The 23,199-nt window shown below is 41.3% G+C and overlaps 2 protein-coding genes and 1 long non-coding RNA gene across 3 annotated transcripts; all 3 read right to left on the bottom strand.

The window, feature by feature from the left end:
- Positions 1 to 3,208: 3,208 nt before the first annotated feature.
- Positions 3,209 to 9,565, bottom strand: LOC148673289 (TOG array regulator of axonemal microtubules protein 1-like). Its single transcript, XM_088629691.1, has 6 exons — positions 9,169 to 9,565; positions 6,020 to 6,755; positions 5,637 to 5,872; positions 4,891 to 5,040; positions 4,730 to 4,782; positions 3,209 to 3,470 (listed from the first exon to the last, which is right to left on the bottom strand). Exons 2-5 carry the CDS (start codon positions 6,152 to 6,154, stop codon positions 4,737 to 4,739), a joined length of 567 nt encoding a protein of 188 aa, XP_088485817.1. The 5' UTR covers positions 6,155 to 6,755; positions 9,169 to 9,565; the 3' UTR covers positions 3,209 to 3,470; positions 4,730 to 4,736.
- A 661-nt stretch (positions 9,566 to 10,226) lies between these two features.
- Positions 10,227 to 17,898, bottom strand: LOC148673290 (uncharacterized). Its single transcript, XM_088629692.1, has 8 exons — positions 17,692 to 17,898; positions 14,720 to 14,831; positions 13,719 to 13,821; positions 13,204 to 13,304; positions 12,680 to 12,829; positions 11,377 to 11,627; positions 11,023 to 11,120; positions 10,227 to 10,456 (listed from the first exon to the last, which is right to left on the bottom strand). Exons 2-8 carry the CDS (start codon positions 14,829 to 14,831, stop codon positions 10,282 to 10,284), a joined length of 990 nt encoding a protein of 329 aa, XP_088485818.1. The 5' UTR covers positions 17,692 to 17,898; the 3' UTR covers positions 10,227 to 10,281.
- Positions 17,899 to 18,924: 1,026 nt separating this feature from the next.
- On the bottom strand, positions 18,925 to 21,586 carry LOC148673291 (uncharacterized). Its single transcript, XR_015936182.1, has 4 exons — positions 21,505 to 21,586; positions 20,912 to 21,097; positions 19,747 to 19,871; positions 18,925 to 19,113 (listed from the first exon to the last, which is right to left on the bottom strand). It is a non-coding gene; the product is annotated as an uncharacterized LOC148673291 (long non-coding RNA).
- Positions 21,587 to 23,199: the final 1,613 nt, after the last annotated feature.

The following is a 23,199-nucleotide window of genomic DNA, read 5'->3' on the forward strand; positions in this document are numbered from 1 at the left end:
CTCCTGTTCTTGGTTTTAAATGCACTTCCATCTAGCTGCCATTTCTCTCCTTTGGTTCAGTTGGTGAACTCCATCCTATTCAAAGACAACTGCAGCACAGCCCATCACACTGATTTACAAGTTGCAACACTGACAGACTCTAAATCTTAATCGCTACATACTGAACCTTACAAATACAGATTTTCTGTCCCAATTTCAAACAAATCTCATGGAGAAAATACATAGGAGCCTTTTTAAGAAAAACACCCTACCTCTGTGGGCAAAGGAGATACTTGAATTAAAGAAATGAAAGTGGAATGTTTGAGTAAATAAAAAGCAACACAGTAGAAGCAAGTCATGTCATAAGCAATAACAAGAACTAATGTAAATGTTTTGGTTTAAACATTCTCTACAAATTTGTTTCTTAGAAGATACCCTCTATGTACCCAACATAAGAAATGCTCAACATTTCAAAAACAATATTAATAACTGCATCACCTGTTTTATTTTTAAAGTGTAAGTGAGTTGGAAAATATGATTTAAAAGCATGGTCTGACAGGCATCACTGAAATGGACGCAACAAAAATTAAAATAATATGGTAATAGCCAGATTAGACTGAAAGCAACTCACCAAATTGAGGCTCAGAAATTACACCAACAAATTGTTATGACTTTAAAAACATCACATCTCTGCCTAGGTTACACATTTGTTGACACAGAGTCTACAAACACTCTATCATCATGATCCAGAGTCCCACTGATTACATTAGATTAGTTAAAACCTGCATTCCCATCTGATATTATCATTCCTCTGTGGGCTATCACATAATGCATAAGGTTGTGTTGATGCATGGAAATTTGACCAATTGGTATGGGATGTCTGTGTTTTTAAATTATTCTTCAGAGCCAGTCCTTGTTATCAGTAGTGACATCTTAACCAATGGTGCAGCCGACTCACATGTGGGGATTCTGGACACTCTGCGGGGGTCTGGCAGCAGAAGGGGACACCACTATCAGCCTGTCCTCCTCAGGCTCAGCAGGCCCGTTACAATAGGTCAGTTGCTGTCTCACTACACTCACATCTGAGGTCACCCCTGCAAAACAAGGTTAACATTTCTCAACACCCTTCACTTATCAAAACCCACAGCAGCATACGCACTGACACACGCACCAACCTTAACACAATGAGGGCAAATGCAAGAACTGACTGAGAAGGAAAATAGGCTGTAACGAACAGTTCTTTCCGGACCCTATGCGGACGACACAGTCCTACGGAGTGGGGAAACACTGGGGAAACGTCATGCAGGAAAATGGGGCTGAAGACAGGGGGGCGTGTCCAAGGTGCGCTGGTGCACGGGGGAGGTGTGGCCGAGGCGAACAATCCAAAAAAGAAGTCCTTAGGGAATATCCAAAAACACACGAGAAAGTCCAAAACCAGGAGATCCATCAGAACAAGGAATAAAAACCACGAAGGCCGGGTCGGAACCAGCGGACGGGGAACAGGAATGGGAACAGATTAAAACCTTAACGGGACCAGGCGCTTCCAGGTCCCGGACTCGCACGATATGGAAATCAGATGCAGAGTCCGGATGAGCGTCAGCGCCTGGCTTTTAAGGTGGGCTGGGAATAGGGAACAGGTGCAGAGAATAAAGTCTTAAGTAAAGGGGCTGGAGCACCCTTAAGGAGGGGGAACTAATTTCGTGACAGTACCCCCCTCCTTTTCAGGGCTGCTCAGAAGCCCTAAGAAAAAAAAGGGGAGAAAAAAAAAAACGATGGAGTCCAGGCTGCCAGGGTGCCGTCTGCGGGGTCCAGGTGTTGGCTCTGCATTCTGTAACGAACAGTTCTTTCCGGACCCTATGCGGACGACACAGTCCGACGGAGTGGGGAAACACTGGGGAAACGTCATGCAGGAAAACGGGGCTGAAGACAGGGGGGCGTGTCCAAGGTGCGCTGGTGCACGGGGGAGGTGTGGCCGAGGCGAACAATCCCAGAGAGTAATCCTTAGAGTATCCAAAAACACAGGAGTAAGTCCAAAACCAGGAGATCCATCAAAAGAAGGGAATTAAAACCACGAAGGCCGGGTCGGAACCGGCGGACAGGGAACAGGAACGGGACCCGAGATTAAAACCTTAACGGGACCAGGCGCTTCCAGGTCCCGGACTCGCACGATATGGAAATCAGATGCAGAGTCCGGATGAGCGTCAGCGCCTGGCTTTTAAGGTGGGCTGGGAATAGGGAGCAGGTGCATAGAATAAAGTCACAAGTGAAAGGGCTGGAGCACCCTTAAGGAGGGGGGACTATAATCGTGACATAGGCAAGGTCTTTATCTTCTTTATCTTTTTAACTCTAAATGAGTCCCAGCAGACAGAAAGTTTCAATCTCTACTGTGCTTTACTGTTCAAACCTAGAGGTACTAATGGAGACAGTGGAGAAAAGTGAAAAAAATGATAAACACTGCTTTGTCATCTTTACAGATGTAGTGTGCTCTCTGAAGGCACCAGTTCTGTAGGGTTTGGGCATTTACGGGGATTTACTGATGAAGCGCTAGTTCACTTTATTTAATTTAGAAGAAGGTGGAGGAGCTGCCACTGCGATGAATGTTTCAGTGAGGAGGAGTGGGAGATTTTTTTCTTTTTGTATTGCTTCTTGACTAAAAAAAATTGCAAATCTGTTATTTCGGCGTAGCACTATCAACGCTCCACCATCATATTTATTCCCGTACTGCCCATTCCCCCGCTTCGGAAATGTTAGGTTTGAGCAACTTCTCATCAACACACGACACTGTGCTCACTCATGTCTCCCACCGCAACAGAATGACGCGTGAGGACCCCTCAGCTTTTGAGGTGAGAACGGTTGCAAGCTGATCCTTGTGACCCACAAAGTTCCGCATTTGAACATAAAAGTGTCTCCTGTTGGAAGAGGTACTGATGTTTGCAGCCCTAGCAACACTCCATGTTAAAATATGTCCCGTTAAATTCAGTTCAACCATGATCTAAGACTCCACGGTGGAAGTAAGACTGAAAGAAAAAGGCGCTAGCTTTCTTGGGGTAATTTTTAATGCTTCTGAATTTTAAATTTTTATTGATGTGTGTAAAATGTTACTTTGTTCAGTACATCTTAACTTATCCATAACAATCACCTATCCTACTCTTAGTCAGAGGTTTTGTACATAGGTTTTGTTTAGTGTGCTTCCAAGGTTATATCCTGCAGCAAAATGGATGACAACACATGAAAGGAAATGCAGGTTTATTCAACACCTTCTTAAAAGACAAAGCCCATTTTGTATTTTGTTTGAGCCTGGTGCTTTCAAGAGTGAAACAGTTTCTTGTACTTCTTGGTTCAAACAAGTTTGGCTGAAGGCTTCATGCCACTCCTGTCATTCGGCTGAGAAGGGTGTTCTGATCATGGGCAGTCGTGGCTTTGTAGCTGGACAGTTCCAGTGTGACGGTGGCAGTGCTAGATGGCAAAGAGCGAAGGATGGTGGAGTAACCCTGTGAGAAAGATGAACAAAAGAAAAATCATTTTTGTAAAGAAATGCTCACTCCCATCACACTCCATTGTTTCCTGATGAATATTTTGTTAAACATGTTTTTAAACAACAAAGCCCATATTGTAATGAAACCTGAAGGACAGACAAGCTTAAATGTTCTATAAAAAATATTTATTCTGTCACTAAAAACCCTGTCTTTTGCCCCATCTATTTTTCGATAGATTTGAATAGATTAAGACTAAATACAGCAATAAACATTTAATAAAGCATTTGATATTTGAGTAGTATTTTTAAATCAAATTGAAAGAAACCAAACTGATTTTGTTGTTAGCATATTGGTTTAACAAAGCCAATTGTAAAAAACAGCACAACACTTCTTCTAACCTCTATGTATTGTGCCCTGGGCTGCTCAGAATATTTAACAATTGCATCTTTAACTTCTGTCTTGCAATAAGCAATGACTTTTCTTTCTACATATATTTCTCTTATGTTTTCTTATATCGGTTTATTCATTTTGGGGACTACTTTCTAGAAATCAGCCTTCCATCAAGGGCGCTTGCTTCCAGTGCACTTAGTCAACAGCTCACATCCAGCTTTTTGTGAACTTTCTGATTTTATTCTCTGTGGAAGTCTAACAGACACAAAAGTGGGAGAGTTGGTAAAGGTGGAAGTTGGCACCAGGATAGACAATGGCTGGGTGATCATGTACATGAAGCATACGGAATACAATACGTCCATCAATCAGTCAAGCAACATCACTGGGAGCCTCAAGCTCCAGCCCATCTACATTTAATTAAGGGTGTACCAGAACAGGCCTGCCACAGTACTTTCATTTTTCATCTTTCACACAATTCAGTTATTGCTTTAATTCATTCACTGATTATGAATAACAGACATTTAAAAAAATAAAGTAGTTTTTAATTAGTGAGCGATACCTTTAAATACATTGGAAGCTAAACATATTCCAGATTAGTACTATGAATGTAAAAGGATAACCTAAAAAATGCATTGGTAGAAATGTATTACAATATTTAATACTCTATAACTTTCTAAAGCACATACTAAATGTAATATTTATTTTAATAAAATAAACAGTCTGACTATTAATGATGTATATTGTCCCCTATTAAGTGTTTGTGAATGTAGATTGTGATTTTATACATTTTAGACCTACATTTTCAATTAAAAGGAAATGAAATGTTTCTGTTTTAAAATTAGAGCTGTACTGTAAAATACAAGACCGCAGAACAAAGACAGTACCTTTTGCTCAAAGTCGGTGCTTCAGGGAAGACAGCAACCGCTGTCCAAAGTGTCTGAAATGACAAATCTTTGCATGAGACTCATTGCACCACGGAGTTGCAAAGCTGGCTCCTTGAAGCATATCACCATCTTACCCGTCTAGGAAAAGAGCAAGCTTGTACCTGGTTTCCTGGGAGGCATCTTGTGCCAGCCGAGTGGCAGCAGGCAGGATGCGGTTGGTGATATCCCTGGGGAGGTTATGTGCACCCATCCTCTCCACCAGGTCTGCCAGGTGATGAGCCATACACGCCCTCACTCTGGAGTTCAGGTGACTGTGCACACAGAACATTGTATTGTATATTACTGAGCTGTTACTTTGATTGAAACCATATCAACCTGTCACCTAACCATTGGCAATGTGGACCTCATTTTCCAATGCTTAACCAGATTTCTTTTAAAATGATAAAAAATTATATTTAACCGTCTAATGTTGTTTTTATATTTTTTTAAGTACTGTATGTTAGCATTGTATGGCAGCATGGTGGCGCAGTGGTTAGCATTGCTGCCACGCAGTGTCCAATGGGTTCAATTTCGGACCTGGGGTGCTATCTGCTTGTGTGTTCTCATGTGTTTCTGGTGTGAGTGTGCACGTGTCTGTGTCTGTGTGTCTGTCCTGTGACGGACTGGTGACAAGTCCAAGGTTTGGGCTGATTTACACCCGCTGTTTGCAGAAATAGGCTCCAGCTACCCTATGACCCTAAATTGGAGAAAGTGGTTAGAAAACGAATGGATATTAACATTGTAGTAAACATTCTTTATTACATGCTTTGATTTCAAGCTCCATGAAACGTAAATGACCCTTCACAGCTCCTGAAGTCAGACCCTAAGATTCTGGGTATTATTCTATTCTGTATATTTCTGCCCTCACCTCAGACCTCCATTCAGCAGCGCGTTGACTGCACGAGCAGGGGTACAGCTCTGCACCATGCAGTCCAGGGTGCTGTCTACACTTTGTCGGATGAATGTGTTCGATTCTCCGGCTTTCTCTAGCAGCACCTTCACTGTGTTCCCCAGTTCCGGGTCCATCCTTCTCTTCAGGAAGGTGAACACGTCTCCCAGACACACCACTGCCATCCTAGACACAGCTGATCGCAAGTTCTTCACCTGGGGAAAGGCAAACCACCGTCAGCACTGCAGAGCCTCGTCTGTGCCCCTCTCTTGAACCATTCTATATGAATGGTTCAGAATGGATACAAAAACAGTGAAAAGCAATCATACAAATGAACAATTAATATTTTGGAGAGATCACACCTCCTGCACGAGCGCCAGGGAGACATCGTGCAGTCTGCTGATCAGGATGGCAGGGTGATGCTGGGACAGACGCCTTATAAAGCTCAGTCCATCAACCTTCCTCTCCCTGAATTCAGTGAACGGAAAGAAATACATCAACCAGGACAAGGAAAGAGGTCTAACTGTATAGAGATATGGGCAACAAGGTCTGTATTTTCACTAGTCAGAATTGTATTCATAGAAAACGGAATAGGTGGATGCTGATTGTACTGCTTTATGCCTACCAGTCGTCAGAGGCCAGAAACTGAAGGCTCTGGGTGAGGGCCAGCTCGGGCCTAGAGAAGGATTGCAGCCCAGGGTGCTCTGGACCATCTCTAGTCTTCCCTTTAAGGGCAGGGGACAGCTCATCTAAAGGTCACAACAGAGTGGGGAAACGTTCTGTGATCAGTTTGGTCACCACTGATTTGACAAAAGCAGATCGTGAAAGGCTTCTGCCTCGGGGCATCAGTAAAAAAGCTCTAGAAGAAGGAAAAAAACCTGACCTTGAAAGAAAGTGGTGGAAGAAAGTGAGAAAGAAAATCAGTGCAGATGTGTGGGAGATGCTGATCTGACCTGCGATATGGGGGGTACTCTTCAGAGGGGGAAAAGAGATGTTATCCCTCTCCTCTGCAGATCCATCCCCCCCTATCATGCGCAGGCGTTTTTTAAGACTCCCCACGCTCCTCCACCGGTCCTGGACGTGCCCCATCTTGTGTGTCTGTAATAACAGAAAAGCACAAGTTAACCCTGGGGAATCCTGGCCCGGCTCAGTTTTGAGACCAGCTGGACTAGTCCTGGTAAACTTTTTTACTTTGAGTCCTCTGAAATATTTACTGTTGGACCCCATGACATAAATTGTTTCACAGCACTGAATTGTGATTCATAGTATTCATATACATTTACTTGTACTTGCTCCACCTAAAAAAACAGTACTGATGTATTGTCAGTATCAGTGTCAGTGCCAGTATGAGCAAATTAGAAAAAGAAATTGCAATTGTGTAGCCAGCAATAAAATCACCCTGGGAACAGGATAGTGAAAGGAAAGGAAAGGATAGTGTTTAGAGTAATGAACTGCTCAGATCTCAGCTAAAACTAAATTGCACAAGAATATATCATCTGTAGCATAAACAACTTGGATTGTAAAAAAAAAATCATACAAATTGACAGAACAGATATGATTTAATTTACTTACGTTTTCTAAAAAGAGAAGAACAAAACATTTTTGTAACTACTTGTCACCCTCAGGACTTGGTTGCTGTTGTGTGTATTTTTGGGGGAGTACAGTATAAAAAAAAATTCTACTATAAAAAAAAATTATTATACATACGCATACAGTATATTCAGAGTCTAATCCCAATCATTAAAGACACAAACACAATTTAAAGACATTTCCATAAATTCTATATATATTTTTCTACTGCGTCTTATAAATATTATTATTGGATGCCAGTAGAGTTGTGTTCATAACATTTATTTCACTAGGGACAACAACATCCAAGAACTGAATGTTTTGTGAATGCTAGCAATACCTACCTAGAAAAATTTGGTTTAACCCATCTGGTTAATAGGCAGCCTCCTGGCCATAAGACAAGCAGTCTCGAACCCCAGTCATTTGAGTGAACCGAGGGGTAGCTGCAAGGTGGAGATGGGGCGTAGGAGGAATGTTTGAGATAAATGCGAAGGGAGGTGTTGGAGTTCAGTATACTGTATGTAGCTAGTTTTATAATGCTGGTGATTAGGAACAGCTGTGTGAGATTGACTTGTCATTGTTATCCCTCCCGAACGTCTGTTAATATCTTCCATAGTTTGCTAAAACTAAGGTTGCTGCTGGAAGAGGTGTTAGTGGGGCCAGCAGGGGGCACTCACCCTGTGGTCCAAGTGGGTCCTAATGCCCCAGTATAGTGATGGGGACACTATACTGTAAACAGGCGTCGTCCCTCGGATGAGACGTAAAACCGAGGTCCTGACTCTCTGTGGTCATTAAAAATCCCAGGGCGTTTCTCGAAAAGAGTAGGGGTGTAACCCCGGCGTCCTGGCCAAATTTCCCATTGGCCCTTACCAATCATGGCCTCCTAATAATCCCCATCTATGAATTGCCTTCATTACTCTCTGCTCTTCTCCCCACTGATAGCTGATGTGTGGTGAGCGTTCTGGGGCACTATGGCTGCCGTCGCATCATCCAGGTGGATGCTGCACATTGGTGGTGGTGGAGGGGAGACCCCATTACCTGTAAAGAGCTTTGAGTGGAGTGTCCAGAAAAGTGCTATATAAGTGTAAGCAATTATTATTATTATTATTATTATTATTATTATATCTGGCAAGCCTTTTTGCATTTTATTTTGAGTTTCCTCTATATTTTGATGCCGTAACATAACTTACAGCCATATGACGGCAACTCTATAATGCTGCTGATATAATTAAGTACAGTACATAGATGAAAGTGCCAAGCAAGGGATTTGATAGGTGTTTTCTAAAAGCAAGCTAAAGGCTTTCACAAGTTATCCACCAGAGTCTACAAAAATGTAAAAATGTTTTAATTTCTGAGATAAATAACTGCGTCTGATCATTGTAAGCAATCTGGCCGGTCCCAAAATGATCAAATCCCTCAAATACCAAATATACTATAGATGGAAAAAGAAACATATTAGTCCTGTATCATTATTATTTCCTATATAGTGAACCCCTGAAGACATTTTTGCTGTTTGTTATTATTGGGTCAATTCATTTCCAGGCTGTATTTTTTATATCTAAATACTCTAATATTCTATTCCAGAATACTGTCTGTATAGGGCTTCAAATACTGTTGTTGTGAATATTAGGTCAGTACGTAGACAGGGCTTGATCATAATATACTGTAGTTACACTTGTGTGCTATGGCATTACAGTATACAGAGTACATATGCTGATGGAGACATTATTACTAATCTTGATTGTTTTTGATGTCTAAATTGTTTTTGATGTCTTGATGTGAAGTGTTTATAAATAAATATACTGTAGAAGGTATTATAAAAAACTAGGACATTGGTGAAACACAAAAATGAAAGACCTACAGAGCATTTTTTGAAACTCAAAAGTTTTGTTTGTAAAAAACTCAAAACAAAAGCAAAGAGAAATAAAGGCCTCTTACTAACCTCCTGGACCTGGGGGTAACTGTTCTGTTGGACTGCCTGCCCATAGACTCGCGCCAGGGGCTCGACACTTGTGTTGCCAGTGCTGATGCCTTGCCCAGGGCACGACATCAGGCTCTGATGAGAAGCAACACGAGTGGAGCTCCCCAACACTCCTATAGAGGCAAAGTGACCAAAGCAATGTTTTAGTGAGTTGGAATATATGATTTAATTACATGGTCTGATAGGCATCACTGAAATGGACACAACAATATTAAAGTAATAATGTGATAATAGCCAGATTAGACTTAAAGCAACACACCAAATTGAGGCTCAGAAATTATACCAACAAATTGTTATGACTTAAAAAACATCACATCTCTCCCAAAGTTACACATTTGTTGACACAGAGTCTATCACAGTCTATCATCATGATCCAGAGTCACATTGACTACATTAGATTAGTTAAAGCTTGCATTCCCATCTGATATTATCATTCCTCTGTGGGCTAACTATCACATAATGCATCACATAACGCATAATTTAACAAAGAATCAAAGCTTAATAGTTAATTTTCCTCTGTTTTACCTCAGAAAATAATAATAGGAGAAGAAATCACGTACAGTAGGTTGTGTTCATGCATGGGAATTTGACCAATTGGAATGGGATGTCTGTGTTTTGAAATTATCCTTCAGAGCCAGTCCTTGTTATCATTAGTGACATCTTAACCAATGGTGCAGCCGACTCACGTCTGGGGATTCTGGACACTCTGCGGGGCACTCGGGCCGGGGGTTTGGCAGCAGGAGGGGACACCACTATCAGCCTGTCCTCCTCAGGCTCACCAGGCCCTGCAAAACAAAGTCCGCATTTCTCAACACCCTTCACCTGCCAAAACCCACAACAGCAGACACACTGACACTCATGCCGAAGTACAAATGCCAAAATCAACTGAGAAAAATGTGGGCAGGTGTTATTCTTTATTTCTTTATCTCTAAATAAGACCCAGTAGGCAGCAATAATGAACAGCTACTGTGTAGGAAATGCAGTAATCTAGTCTAGAAAAGAAAAAACTGAAACAGACTGCCCCATTCAAAACCCAAGCTGTAATGTTTAATTACTGTTCAGTTTTGCCCAGTCTCACGGCTGGTTTCTCAGCACACAATCAAACACATTCAAACAAATGACAGGCCAGCAGCTCCAGCTGTCAGCACCTTGGTTGGGGCTGTCCTCCACTCTGGAAGCAGCCATCAGCTTTCTGGAGGGGACTCCAGCCAAGCGAGGCCTTGCTGCTAAAGGAGGGGAGTTATCGGACCTGCAGGGAAGACACAGAGACATAGAGGAGAAAAGTGAAAAAAATAATAACGATCAGCACTGCTCTGACAGTTATCTTTACAGAGCTGGAACAGAGCTGTCAATTTTGTGATCCCCAACCCCACAGGCAAGAATGTTGTGATGTCCACCGCGCCCTCCACAAAGTTTTATCTGTACAAAAAACATTGTAAATATAGGACACTCTCTGTCAGTGAGACATTAAAAGATCACCATGTTCACAGCCCTGCTATGGAGCATGTAAAAGCCACTAAAGAAAAAGATGCCAGCATGATCCACAAGCAGACAACTTCATCATTCTGAATATGTTAACTAACTCAAACCTGAAGAAGGCTCCACAGCCGAAACTTTGTGTTTTCTTTCTTCTCTTTTCAGCATGGAATAAATCTATTAGTTGTTCCTTTGAAGCCTACGCATGCTGACGCAGCTGAACTATGTTAACTGTTGCTTTTAGTATATTTTGGGTTTTTTTGTCTCAGCTTTTTTTGTAGGCGTTGTTATTTGTAAAGGTGGCGTGTGTCTGTGGGCCATGAGCTGTTGTGGACTGACCCGGCTTTGATGCCATCGAGGAAGTTGTGTGGGGGTGAGCTGAGCAAGTCTTGCTCCTCTGCCACAGTGTACTGCAGGAACCTGAGGGAGTTCGGCCTCTGAAGAACACAAAAGACACAAGCCTTTAACATTCCTTCTCAGTTCCTAACCCAGCTGGGCTCTCACTGCCAGTGCATTCGCACAGCTTATTGTACTTTTTGTGCAAAGCAAAATAGAAAAGACTTGGGAATGAAACCTTGAAACCTCCTGAAGAACATAACCAAATAAAACTACACAAGCAAGCTCTTATCCCTTCCTTTTTCTGCACATTTAAATGACGATATGTGGGTTAGAAAGGCCCTGGTGTGTTCTGACCTCCTCGTAGTCCACTGCCTCCTCTTCTCCATAAACCTGCAGGTTATTTTCCGTTGGGCGCTCCAAGGGGCGCCCTGTCTGGCCGGCCTTTCCGGAGTCCCTGGGCAAGCCCTGGGCCCTGTCGGGCAAGGGCTTGGTGCCTCTAGAGATCGGGGGCACGGGTTTAATCCCACTGAATACACAGCGGCAGGTTGTGGAGCACATCTGAGAGGCTCTGAGGAGCTCTGGGAAGGTCCTTCCCTGGGCTTCACCTGAAGAACACAGACAGGGCTTACACATACTGTCTGAACATAACGTTCTGAGAGGAAACTATATTTCCACTTCACCTTTAAGAAGAATAAAGGGTGAGGACTGCTTGTCTACTGTGAAGGCTGTAGTGGTTAGTCAGGATGGCAGTCTTCCTAACAAGTTGCCATTGTTGCTAAAACACTACATCAAGTCCCCTGCTCTTTCACCACATGGAAGTCAAGTTGTGCAAATCAACCTGACTGTAACCACTACCAGTCTTCCACCTCTCTCTCTGTCAGAAGGGTTGGTGGGGCTCAGGAACTGCATGTCCGAGTCCTCTCCACCACTGTTCTGTGACATCCTCAGGAGCCCTTTCTTCCCTGAAACCTGGGGCTGGCAAGGCTCTGGGATAACTGGGTGGGGGAAGCAGAGTTGCTGGGGTTAACAAAAACAAAACCCACCTGTATTCTGGCCAGAATCTACTGCAAATGAGTTTGCTTACTCTGAAGGAGCTCCTTGGGATTTTCTCGGTGAATCTGGAGATATCATCACCTTGTGAGCTTTTGTCACCTGATGATCTACTGCCTTACAGAACCAAAACTTCACACCCAATACTCAAAACTCTGTCACGCCATCTGTTGGTGTGTTGGTACAGCTGGAACTGTAATGTGTACAGTAATGTGAACTGGCATGGCCACACCTCAGAGTTCAATAAATCCTGGGTTGTGCTGTTATCTCTAGCGCGGCTTGATTTGTGCCCATTGTCTACAGATCAGTTCACAAGTCCTTGAGAGTTCTAAAGGTCTTTGAAACAGATTAGTTGTTATTAGTTATAATAACATTTCTTTTCAATGCTGCTGGAGAATCCTGGATCATGGATAAAAAGGTAAGTTTTTTTTATATACAGTTACGAAGGTCGGATGTCAGAAAGAAATAGTATCAAGTCTGTAATAAATTCCTCTTTACAGGCCATGAGAGAGTTTTTGTTACCAGTGAGCTTTTGTACAGTATGTAACTCTGGTACCAGTCCCTGTTATCATTAGTGACATCTTAACCAATGGTGCTGCCGACTCACATGTGAGGATTCTGGACACTCTGCGGGGCACTCGGCCCGGGGGTCTGGCAGCAGGAGGGGACACCACTATCTGCCTGTCCTCCTCAGGCTCAGCAGGCCCGTTAGAATAGATCAGTTGCTGTCCCACTTCACTCACATCTGAGGTCACCCCTGCAAAACAAGGTCAAAATTTCTCAACACCCTTCAGAAATGTCACCCTTTTCACCAATCTCACAACACCACAGCCCACAGTAGCAGACACACTGACACTCGCACCAACCTCAACACAAGGAGGGGAAATGCAAGAACCGACCAAGAAGGAAAATAGGCAAGTTCTTTATTTCTTTATCTCTTTAACTCTAAATGAGTCCCAGCAGACAGGAAGTTTCAACCTCTACTGTCCTGTATTGCTCAAACCTAGAGCTGTACTGATTAGGTTACTTTCCATTTTGCCCAGTCCCACAGATGGTTACTCAGCACACACTCATACACACAACCAAACACATTCAAACAAATGACAGGCCAGCAGCTCCAGCTGTCAGCACCTTGGTTGGGGCTGTACTCCACTCTCGAAGCAGCCATCAGCCTTCTGGAGGGGACTCCAGCCAAGCGAGGCCTTGCTACTGATGAAGGGGAGTTATCGGACCTGCAGGCAAGACACAAATGGAGACAGTGGAGAAAAGTGAAAAAATGATAAACACTGCTCTGTCATCTTTACAGAGTTCGAGCAGTGTTGTCAACTGTGTTCACTCCCTTGCCAAGTTCACAGTCCTGCTTTGAAGCACATAAAACCACAAAAGATGCAAGCTTGGACAACAACAAGCTAATTTTATCAACACTCTTCACTCCAGCCCCCACAAAAAAACAGAAAAGATGTTTCTAAAAGTAGTAGGCTACCTGTGTGGCAGTAAGCAAAAACTGAGTAACAAGTTTGGAAAACGAGCTTCAGTGCACTGTTTATGAAAGCCACAACCGTCTTGAGTTGTAAAGGCAGCATTTTAATTGCTCTGAATGTGTCTGCAATGTGTACATTTCTGAGGGCCGTGTGTCATGGACAGACCTGGGTTGGGCGTTCGGCGGCACAGGCTTGATTCCATTGGAGAAGCAGCGAGAACGCACAAGCGTGGCTTTAGTTAGCACAGGGCAATTCTCAAGGGCTTCACCTGAAGGACACAGTAGGAAAGGCATTCATGAAAAATAAAAAAAGCAACTAGATCACATTTATTTTCTAACCACTTTATTTAATTTAGTGTTGCAGATAGCACGCCAGGAAGTGAGCCAGTGCTCACCACTGTACCACCAGCTGGAAGGAAAACTAAAAGATACTCCAGAAGCAGGGTTGAGAAACATTGCTTTAATACTGATCAGTTACAAATATCAGTCTCTGAAGAGGAATAATCTTACTCCCTAGCTTGCTGCCAAGTTCAGAACAAGCTGCTACTGTATTTTGCCATGACAGAGTTTGGGACAGGGGAGAAGAAATAGAGGCAGCAGAGGGCAGATGCATTGAAAAGCCAGGAATCAACAAAACAGGTGACCACACAAACACCAATAATGGGAATCAGTGCACATTGGCAAAGCAGGTTAATCCCATCAAAGCTCTGTTAATTTAGTCTTAATTTCAATTTATCTTGATCACATCCTCAGCTCTGACAGGGACAGCAGAAAATCTTTTTGTTCAGCAACTGCTAATCATGCAAGACCTCTCAATGTGCCTGGTGTTTCATGCATATAGCACTGCACACGCACAACCCACTTCACCTCCTCCAGCCCTGCCAACATACTGCATGTTACTGACACAGACTACTCCCTACCAGGAGCACATGTCTTTTTCCTCACACAAGGAGGGAAATGTACTTCACTTTCTTTTACCACACCATGGACAGAAATGTTTGGAATGATTTTGGTGGAGTTAATGCAAGCCTAAATTACTCCTTTTTCTCTGGATTCAGAATTAGCTAAAGAATTCAAAATAGACTGTATACACACTGATAACTACAGTTCTCAACTCATTACTCAGCCTGAAATTAATAGTCTAGAAAGTATAAATCAGGTACTTACCAATGCGTTTGGCACGTTTGGCATTTTTCTGACTTATATTCATTGTTCTAGTGAACTGCAGGTCTTTCTCAGAGGAGCCACTCAGGTGGGGAGACCAGGGATCTCTGTCCATCTGAGAGGCAGGAACAATGAAGTTCTTAGTGCTTGTTAATCCTCAATGTCTGATTTCCAGAAAAACAGCAGTTTTTGTAGCAAATGCATGTTTTACTAATTTACATATTTTATCATTTCCATGTACTGTAATTGAATCTGAATATCCTTAAATATTTGATGTAGAAAGAGTGCAAGAGACATTTAAAACATGTAGATCAGTTTTAGCTACCATGTTGACAGACAGCTGATATAGTGATAATTTGTATTCAATTTAAGTACAGTTCTCAGCTCATCATCTCTACTTTCATTTCTTTTGAGAACATGAACCTGAGGACTCAAGAACAGTAGTAGCTTATGTAATCTCCTTCTCTTCCAAGGAGTCCAAACAGTAAAATCCTGTTTGCTTCAATAAAATGTCCAAATTTGGACAGTGATATCACTGGATCCAGTCTACTTACTTAACACAGTTTTCATTACAAACTATTCTGATTTGCTACTTTAAAAATGACAAGTATTAAAACTGACACTCAAGCAAAACTCCTCAAAGAGTTGTGATGTGTTATCTGTACTCAACTCAAGCATTACAATAGTAACATCGCATATTGACAGATGTAATGGAATGTATAAATCAAACACGAAAAATATGGGATTACAAACATTCAGACCTGTATAGACTGTCCTAAATCTCTTCTTAATGATTTCATAAACCAAAATCCAGCAAACTCTAAGCAGGCAGTTCTATTCTATAATTTACAACTGGAGAAACAGTAATAGGGGGCTGTACTTACTGCTAATATTATCTATTTGCTGATTTGTACTTGCAGAGTTTATAAGCAGCATGTTTATAAAAGATGAATGTTAATGCAACTCAGCTCCTTGATGATTTAAAAAAAATATTAGACATACAGATTGTAATCTGAAGAACAAAGAGAAGCCACCCCTAACTGTATATAGATCCCATTTCTAGCTGCTACTTCAAGGAGCCCAGATTGGGCCTTAAGACACCTAACTAGGAATCCTGTTAAAAGCACCCACAGCTCTCCAAAGTAACAAGCAGCCCAGCCATTTTATTGAAGCATCAATACCACAGCATGTTTCAAGAATTAATTCTCTTTTAGTTTCAAGTTGTGGCTCTTTTGCTACAAAAACTGCTTGACCCTATCTATCTACACTCCTTGGATTTTTAAAAACTAGAATATCTCTCACATCTTTCATTTTTATGGATTCACCAATCGACTGAACTATAAAAGTCTGAACATTTAATTACCTAATGTAAGTTTAGAGGTATGGTGAATACAAATGAATGCAGTATTATAAATGAGATTTTACTACTGTTGCAAACCTTATGTATTGCTTCAATGCTGAAGGGAGTAAGCTACACACTTCTTGTTTTATACCCAAACATTTTGTTTGTAATTTTATTGTTCTAATTAACATGAAAAAATCATCATAAACACCCAGATGCCTATAGTACAATCCTGTCTGGCGATTGATATTACCTATGTGATATGTATACCGATTATTAATCTTTATTTTACATAGCAGTTTTCAGAAAACATTGTTTCTTAGGAAAGTGCACATTCAGGAGAGATCATTGTACCAAATAAATCAATATACAGAAGACAACATGCAGAATACATCATAAGATCTATGTGACTGCCAGGGTCTTAAGGTCAGATCTGAAAACAGACTACAAGGTGAGACTACTAGAAAGCCTTATCATGCACTGTTCATAATCTGGTAGAAAGGACAAAAACTTGGCAATATCAGAAGAAAAGACAGTGTGATCAGGGAATTAATTTATTGGGACCATAAAACATAAGAAGAAAAAAAGGTACTTTGAAGTCTGAAAGAAATTCAGTAGAGATACAGATTGTGCATACAGAGTATGTACTGTATTTCATGACATGGGTGACGTTTTCTAGAAGAACTGGCACAAGAAGAACTAGACAGAACTGGCTACTAGATGTTTAACGGGAAAGATTTATTTTCTTAATACGATGTGTGGTTCTGGTGTAAAAAAAACGTCTTACAGTTGGTGAATGAAGTAAGCACACATTCAAAAGTAACAAGACCAGTGCTCGAATTCACACCCCACTGTTTTTTTTATCGTTTTTGGATATAATTGTATTTCTTATTGATAAAAATATGAATGAAGATACTGCTTCGCTTGAAAAAAACGTTTCTGTTGCTCCGATCCTCGGACAATGATGCGTTTGCGACTTCCATCTCTTACAGGCGGTCGCATCGGTTCACCACGTGCTGGAAAGCGTCGCTACACCCCCATGCCCTCCCACAAGTTTTTACAAATCTTGAACTGTACAAATTTACATCTTCATTGATATACACATCGATTTTTATCAAACGAATTCGTTGCTTTCAGGATAGTTAAACGGGAGCTCATTCTGGTGCTCTCATGCTTCTTCCTCTGCATACCTTCTGCACAAAGTAGCGTGTAGAAGGGCACCGTTTGCACGACATTTTACTGAAGCTGGTCGTAACGGAAAATCGACAGATTTCCGCGGACACCCAATGTAAAAAAACAGTATTTTTTACCACTTTGGTTACACAGTGTAGAAACAAGCAGTCCAATTCAGAAAATACACTTCGCCTGATCTTTACCAAGTTGCAGGGTTGCAGATGCGCAGTAACCGCACAAAAATAAAAGACTGTCGCTGCCATGCAAGTTTTTTTTCTGCACCATAGTTTACTGTTCTTGTGTTACACGCACGTCATATTAATTTACTTTTAAAATATTATACCAGACTATTTCTAACTAATAGAAAAATAGTGAAACACTAATGTTATACCAGATAAAGTCTCAGTGAAAGCAACTTCTCTTAAAGGGTACTGTAACTACTCCTAAAATCTATAGGTACCTTTCTGCTTTGCTGCGGTATTCCTAATCCGGGAAGGTTTTGCTGCAATAGTTTGCCACTCTCTTGACCATTACTACCGGACGTACAATACGTTTTTTTTATATATGCCCTGACGAAGAGAATGAGCTAAAGCAATAACCTATGAGAAACTACGATCATTTTAACCCCTTGAGCAATCCGTCACTCTCTCAGTAATAATGCAATTGTGAGTTCAGAGATGACGCGCTGATCGCTGCGTGGCGCTTTACAGATTGAGCACGTGACCTATATAAAACGCGATCTGCGAAAATGACGTTCAGGTTAATTGAAAACAAATGCTCCGGTGAAACAAATATTTTACCCGAAGATTAAACATTATTAATAGAAATAAAAATAAATTTGCAACTTTGGAATTTGGAAAATGCAATTCCAATTACAAAATCCGACCTCGTTCATCTTTTTTGTGGAGCTAGACTCGCGTTTTGAGATGAAGAAGGTGGAGGAGCTGCCATTGCGGTGAATGTTTCAGTGAGGAGGAGTGGGAGATTGTTCTTCTTTGCATTGCTTCTTGACTAAAAAAAAAGTTGCAAATCTGTTATCTCGGTGTAACACTATCGATGCTCCACCCTCGTGATTATTCCCGTACTTCAGTTCCACCCCTTCGGAAACGTTAGGTTTGAGCAACTTGCTCATCAACACTGTGCTCACTCATGTCTCCCACCGCAACAGAATGACGCGTGAGGACTCCTTTGCTTTTGAGGCGAGTACGGTTGCCAGCCGACCCTTGTGACCCAGAAAGTCCCGCATTTGAACATTAAAGTGTCTCCTGTTGGAAGAGGTACTGATATTTGCAGCCCTAGCAACACTCCATGTTAAAATATGTCCCGTTAAACTCAGTTCAACCATGACCTAAGACTCCACTGTGGAAATAAGACTGAAAGAAGAAGGCACTAGCTTTCTTGGGGTCGTTTTTAATGCTTCTGCATTTTAATTTTTTATTGATGTGTGTAAAATGTTACTTTGTTCAGTACATCTTAATTTATCCATAACAATCACCTATCCTACTCTTAGAGCTTTTGTACATAATTTATTAAGAGAATTGTAGCTGGTAATTCCAAACTTTGAAGTCAGTTTAGTGTGTTTCCAAAGTTATATCCTGCAGCAAAATGGATGACAACACATGAAAGGAAATGCAGGTCTTTTCAACCCCTTCTTAAAAGACAAAGCCCAGTTTACATTTTGTATGAGCCTGATGCTTTCAAGAGTTAAACAGTTTCTTGTACTCCTTGTTTCAAACATGTTTGGCTGAAGGCTTCATGCCACTCCTGTCATTCGGCTGAGAAGGGTGTTCTGATCATGGGCAGTCATGGCTTCGTAGCTGGACATTTCCAGTGTGAAGGTGGCAGTGCCAGATGTCAGAGCGCAAAGGACTGTGAAGTAACCCTGTGAGAAAGATGAACAAAAGAAAAGTTGTTTTTGTAAAGAAATGCTCACTCCCATCACACTCCATTGTTTCCTGATGAATACTTTGTTAAATATGTTTTTAAACAACAATGCCCATATTGTAATGAAACCTGAAGGACAAACAAGCTTAAATGTTCTATAAAAAATATAAACATTTATTCTGTCACTAAAAACCCAGTCTTCTGGCCCGTCTATTCATCGATAAATTTGAATAGATTAAGACTAAATTGCAGCAATAAACATTTAATATAGCATTTGATATTTGAGTTGTATTTTTAAATCAAATTGAAAGAAACCAAACTGATTTTGTTGTTAGCATATTGGTCTAACAAAGCCAATTGTAAAAAACAGCACAACACTTCTAACCTCTATGTATTGTGACCTGGGCTACTCAGAACATTTAACAATTGCATCTTTAACTTCTGTCTTGCAATAAGCAATGACTTTTCTTTCTACATATATTTCTCTCATGTTTTCTTTCATCGGTTTATTCATTTAGGGGACTACTTTCTAGAAATGAGCCTTCCATCATGATTTCAAACGGGTTGAAGAAATTGTATTGTGCTGCATGATTATCCTAGTCTTCATCTTTTCCTTTTGAGCAAATGTTACCTTGTGCATACAGCGAGACACACAGGCTGAGACCATGGCCATTGATGTCCCAGGCTGTATGCTGACAGAGTAAACTGTAGTGACCACATCCTGCACCGGGAACCCCAGCAGTGGACCTGGAATTACTTTGAATGGCATTGGAGAATCAGGAAATGGCTGCATATGTAGAAAGCACATGGACAAACATGTAAAATTGCAGCTTTTTAGAAGCTTTTTTGACAGTGCACCTACACATCCAAATCATCATTTGATGATGATGATGTTATCCGGTCAGTCGGATCCGACTCTCGGCGATTCTATAGGCCATCTCTCGCCACGCTTTCCGGTCTTGGACTTTCCCTTTCAGCTGTTCTATAGCTAAACCAGTGTCCGTTTTGTTGGCGTCGAGCCACCGCGTTCTTTGGTGGCCTCGTCTTCTTGTTCCACTGACCATTCCAAGCATATTTGCTTTCTCCAATTGCCGGAGTCTGGTGATCTTTCCCTAAGCAAGATTTCTGGCTTGATGCGCTCCAGAACCTCTTTATTGGTGACCCTTGCTGTCCATGGTATCCGTAACAGTCTTCTCTAGCACCAATAGCTTGAAAGCATCCATCCTCTTTCGGTCAGCTTTTTTCAGGGTCTAGCTTTCACACCCATACATCATCATTTAACACTACCTAATTCAAGCTGAGTAGTTCAGAACCTCTCTTCAGCTGTGTATACACCATAAATATGAAATACTCCTTACCTTAGTTAATTAGACAGCATAACATATGAAAGTATAATTCTAGAGGACTTATACAATTTACAGAATGTACATCACTATTTCAAACACGTCAGTAAAAATTGACACCCTAGCACCAGAACTTGATCTCCACTACTGACTCTTAAGAAGTTAAATGAAAAGTTGTTCAAAACAAAAGATATGTAAACAACCAGAGTTTATGCAAACTGTAGTGCTTAAAAACAATGCTTCAAGGTGAGCCTTCACATACATGACTTTATTATTGCAATATCAAATGGGATAAACATTTTTTGGACATTTTGTCAAGCTATAGTACACATCCTCTATATTGGAAACCATTCTTGGTATCAGAATCTGAAACTGACCCAAATAATGGTGCTTCAATAACCAAAGAAAACTGCCTGTCACTGATAGCCCAAATCCATTTAAGAGCCCCGTTACCTTGGAGATAAGCACTTTGTATTCCATTCTCCACTGCCTGTTTCACATCCAAAGGAAGCTGCTCTTCCACACTGTCCTCAAAGCTGATGGCAGGGGCAGCAGTGGAGCTACCCTCTGCGCAGGGGCTCACTCCCAGCTCAACTGTCACCAGGTGTCTCTTGTCTCCAATGCTTCTGTCCAATGTGTCTGACAAAGGGAGAACGACGACACTCAGGAATAGTTTCAGAACAGCAGGCTCTGCAGCAGATTAGAATGGGTCAAGCTTCTGTAGAGGGTAGGGAAATGAAAGAAAAAAACGAAAGCATTTTCTACTAACAGACACAGAAAAAAGAAACAATCCATACTTTCATAAATATTGGCTGGAATGCACACCAGGCAGAAATGCTGACATGTGATTTGAGACACCTAAAAAACCTGCAGTCATTTTGCAGAACACACATCCTATATCCTTGTGAAGAGGAATTGTGACATGTTATCAATGATGAGCCCTCTAAGAAACTGATGTCCACTGATATACTGTACAGCACAAGCAATTGTTACCTGTCAAAGTGAAGATATTACTGGCATATTGTGCCGAGGTGTGAATGTGATACCTGTGGTGGAAACCGACTGCAAGATGGTTTCCCTGTAGGCCACCTGTAGTGGTCCAAGGTGAGTCTCAATGCCATATTCTCTTCTTATTCGGTCATGAATGATCTCAATGTGTAGCTCCCCCATTCCACACAGTACAGTCTTTGAAAGAATAAGGCAAATTAATTTGACAAAACAGTAGAAATTAGGTGCTGAATTACAACAGTTAGCTGTACCAAGGTGCTATTGCTTGCGTTGTAACAACTTTGGAGTCTGCAGGGCACTTGTGTCCTGCTAATGCCTTGCTTTCTAATGCCTTAGCCCTTCCTTAACAACATCAAAAGACTATGGTCGAAAATTAGTTTATGTTTACTAAATAACTAGGCATGAACTCCCATCTCTTCTCACTTATGGTCATAACTGGATCTAAATCCCACTTAGGCTCATATAGATAATAAATTAATTCTTCTGCACATCCAATCACACATTATACAAGGATAGCATACACCCCTGAGTAAGGGCCCCTTAACCCCCACTGCTCCAGGGGTGCTTTATACTGTAAATGGCTGACACTGCGCTTGAGCCTCAAGCTTCTCTCCCAGTCCGTGTCTCATGGAGAGCAAGTTGGAGTATGCAAAAAGACAAATCCGTTATACAAGAAGTTGAATATGGCCAATAAAGTGATCTTTTCTTATAAATGGCCAACCATAACTGAGTTTCCTTGAGTGGAACATAAAACTGAGTTTGTTAGATGCCCATCTTTTACTGTATCATTGAATTCTGCATAAATTAATCATTCAGGTTTATCAGAGCTATAGAAAGACAGACAACTCCACACTAGACATATCAAAGGAAGGTGTGCACATTATCTTTACTCTTTTTCTACAAGCTGAAAACATGGGAAAATAATGCCTTAACTTTCAGGCCAGTCAGGGCATGCTCCAAGTCATCCAGAACAGCCAAAACAAAGCCTTTTAGCTGGGTCTGAATGCACCTTAAACCCAAACTCTGCTCAATTTATTAGTAGAGGGCAACACAAAAAAAATGTATGTAAATTTGATTAAAAGAGAGCATTTAATGAATGTCATTGCTGAGTATTTAGTGTCAGGGAACCAATCAGCAGAATAAGAGGATCCTTATGCAGAACCACAAATCCTGTATAATGTGGAGTAGCACAGGGACAAATCCAAACACATAATCCAGGGACTTAGTCAATTGGAGAAGCACTGAGTCCAGTAACTAGGGAAATCCCAGAAAGACAATCCAAAAAACAAAATCCAAAGAGAATGGTCAAAAAGGCAGGAGCAAAGATTAGGAACCAGCAGATCAATCAAAAAATTTAGAAACACACAAGAGGATACTTTGGGAGGCTTCTCAATAGGGAGCATAAATTGGCGTGAGGGAACTTTAAATACTAAAGGGAAAGGGACGTGGTTGGATAATTGGTCTGGGAGTGAGAATTTATGGAACCTGGTGCATGTGGGAATGTGATGGGTTCAATTAGGAATGAGATTGTGAAACAGTGGGTTTGGGAATGTAATGGCCTTTGTGAGGGAGAGTGTGGGGTGTGACATTTAGCATGTCCTCTTTTTGAGACCTAAAACATCGGTCTGACTGGGATTTATTAAATTCCAAAAATTTTCATTTTTTGGATTTTGTTTTGCTTGTTACTCAGACTGTGAAAGAAACATAGGTCTACATATTTTCATTAGTTCCAT

This window comes from Lepisosteus platostomus, chromosome 4, assembly GCF_059453375.1.
Source record: "Lepisosteus platostomus isolate fLepPlt1 chromosome 4, fLepPlt1.hap1, whole genome shotgun sequence".
NCBI classification, from domain to species: Eukaryota; Metazoa; Chordata; class Actinopteri; order Semionotiformes; family Lepisosteidae; genus Lepisosteus; species Lepisosteus platostomus.